This window comes from Cyclospora cayetanensis, unplaced genomic scaffold (assembly GCF_002999335.1).
Source record: "Cyclospora cayetanensis isolate NF1_C8 unplaced genomic scaffold, CcayRef3 CcayRef3_contig_441, whole genome shotgun sequence".
Classification (NCBI taxonomy): Eukaryota; Apicomplexa; class Conoidasida; order Eucoccidiorida; family Eimeriidae; genus Cyclospora; species Cyclospora cayetanensis.
In genome coordinates, this window is record NW_020312416.1 from 688 (window position 1) to 3,161 (window position 2,474).

The 2,474-nt window shown below is 52.2% G+C and overlaps 1 protein-coding gene across 1 annotated transcript; it reads left to right on the forward strand.

The window, feature by feature from the left end:
• The first annotated feature begins 533 nt into the window (after positions 1 to 533).
• On the forward strand, positions 534 to 1,565 carry LOC34621066. The gene is made up of 2 exons (XM_022734292.2): positions 534 to 680; positions 765 to 1,565. The coding sequence occupies exons 1-2, from the start codon at positions 534 to 536 to the stop codon at positions 1,563 to 1,565; spliced, it is 948 nt and encodes a 315-aa protein (XP_022592313.2).
• Positions 1,566 to 2,474: the final 909 nt, after the last annotated feature.

Here is a 2,474-nt window from a genome sequence, read left to right on the forward strand (position 1 = left end):
CGGCAACCTCTGGTTCTGCATGCATTTGCCTTTCTCGCTGCTCCGCTGCTGCCGTCGATGGTAGGGGTGCTTCCAGCTGTGTAGCCTCTGCTCTATAACTTGGACTGCGAGCACATTCTACGGTGCAAACCCCATAATAACCATGCCGACCGTGAACCACTCCCCATAATCATTGCTGCTGCTGCACCAGGCGCGAGCACGTCCACATGGAGTCGTACACTTTGTTCAGACACATGTACACTTAATACAAGCCAGGAGAGAACTCTAGAGAAAGCGACAGCAACCTCTTGGAGCCCGTGCAACCGCTGCTACCGGCTTGCTCCGTCACGGCACATGGTTCTACTTGGTGCTGCCAAAGCAGAAGTCATTCATCACCAGTGTCATTTGCTGTTCATTAATTCTAAAACAAAACCAAGAAGATCTCACGGAAGAGGATTAGCCGCTACAGCCCTATACAACGGCAGCTGCTGCTCCAGCTGCGGCTGCTGGCGGCCGAAACATGCAGCCTTCCCAGAACAGAGTTGCAGTCTTTAATGAATTGCCGCTCCAAATGGCAATTCTATAGTAGGAGAACCTTGTCGACGCGCCTTTTAGAGCGTGAGACCCTGCTGGCTGCCGCAGTTACCGGTGTTGCAGGTGCCTCCATTGCAGGTTCAGCAGCGGCAACAGCTGCAGACACAGTCCCTCGTCATTGCACAGGGAGGATCAACAATCGCAACCTTACCATGGAGGAACCAGAAGGTGCTGCTGCCCATTCTGAGCAGCAGGAGCACCAACACCAAAAACAGCAACAGCAGGAAGAACATAGCAGAGACACTGCTGCCTTGCTGCGGCAGCGAGCCGCAGCAAGGCAACAACGTCTGCTGCATCGGCAGTCACAACGCATGCGCATTGTACAGAATATGGATGCAAGTGCCAGTGATGACAGCATCAGCGACAGCGGCGGGAACAGGAGCAGAAGCAGGAGCATCAGCACAAACACAAGAAATCCCGACAAAGCTCAGCAGAGTGCAAGTGTTGGAGATATCCCAGCACAACCATGCATCCACGACAGCGATTTCAATAAAGAGGGGAAAGAAAAAAGGCTCTCCTCATTTCTTTATGGTCTTTCCGTGTTTTTGGGCATTGGTGCCGCAGTGAAGAGTGTGTTGCGGGAAGATGCTTCCCCTCATTACTTGTTTGAGTCTCTCGGTTTTGAATATGCTCCACTCAGCTGGACATTAATCTGCTATTTGTGCGGGGCATGTCTGTACATGCCGCTGCCGCTGCTGCTGGTTATTTCGTTGGCAGAGTTGGTGCAGCAACATGGTCGTTGTCTGGCACAATTTTGCAGAGCAGTTGTCTCTGTAGCTTCAGGCGAGAGAGCCTCTGATATGATTTCTCGTCGGAAGTTGGCCTTGATGAGTACACTTAGCTCGATTCACATGGTATTCGCGGCTGTTCGGCCTCTAGTCATGCGCTTTGTCTTCTTCATCGTTTCTTTCTGCTTTACCAGTACATGCCTGCGGATCGCCGTTACAGGAATGTGCCAGGAACAGCCAGAAGTGCAACTAGTGCAGCAGTGAATTCGCCAATACCTGCAGCACCTGGCACTGCCAGAGAAGCGGGGTGTGCTGCGCGCTGCAGCAGCACAGCGGTGCAGTAGCATCTGTGGCTGTGCAGTAGCATCTGTGGCTGTCGTTGTCGGCCGAACTTTTCGTGGTTCGCCACTGGATTTGTACAGCTAGAGAATAACGCGTCAAGGAGGCAAAAGTAGGGCAAAGCCTCGAACCGTGAGGGCTTGAGACGGGTTAGCAGAGAGAGTCATGAGGGAAGGGGGCATAGAGCGCATGAAATCGAGACCAGATGTCAGATACATGCACTAACAGAAATGTTGAGCAATTTGTGTGCTAATAGCGGCGAAGAATCTGCCTTTACGGGAAGGCACGATGCCAGGCAGGGGAACCTGGTAGGGTGCCACACACATGTGCAGTTACATTGCATATAGGATCTGAGAAGCTCTGGGTGTGCGGTCTCCCACGCTTACATCAGGATGAGTGAATATAGTTAGCCGCTGCCCCTATCACCAATTCAGGAAACTGTCTGTCCCTTCAGTGATGATGGCCTTGACGGGTGCACGCACGATTAACAACGCGCCTTTTCGGATGTTTGCTGGTCCACTCTGCCGAGTTCCTATGGTGAGCACGGAGCACTTGCACTGCTGGAATATGTTTGGCTTCTACAGAGAGAAAATGCACACGGACGCAAAACCATCAGCTCTGCGCCCTGGTTTCTTAGATCGCAACCGAGAAGCGGGGTGTAGTGCCGCATCTGAAGCCGTCGTTAACACGAACTTCCCGAAGAGAATGCAAAACTTGATCGAAATATTATCGACTGTCTTTCCAGTGGAGCGTTTCGCCGTCACCCCACAGGGTTTAGGCATGAGGGGACGATACCGTTACGATAGATGTTGTGGAATTCTCGAAGGACTGTTT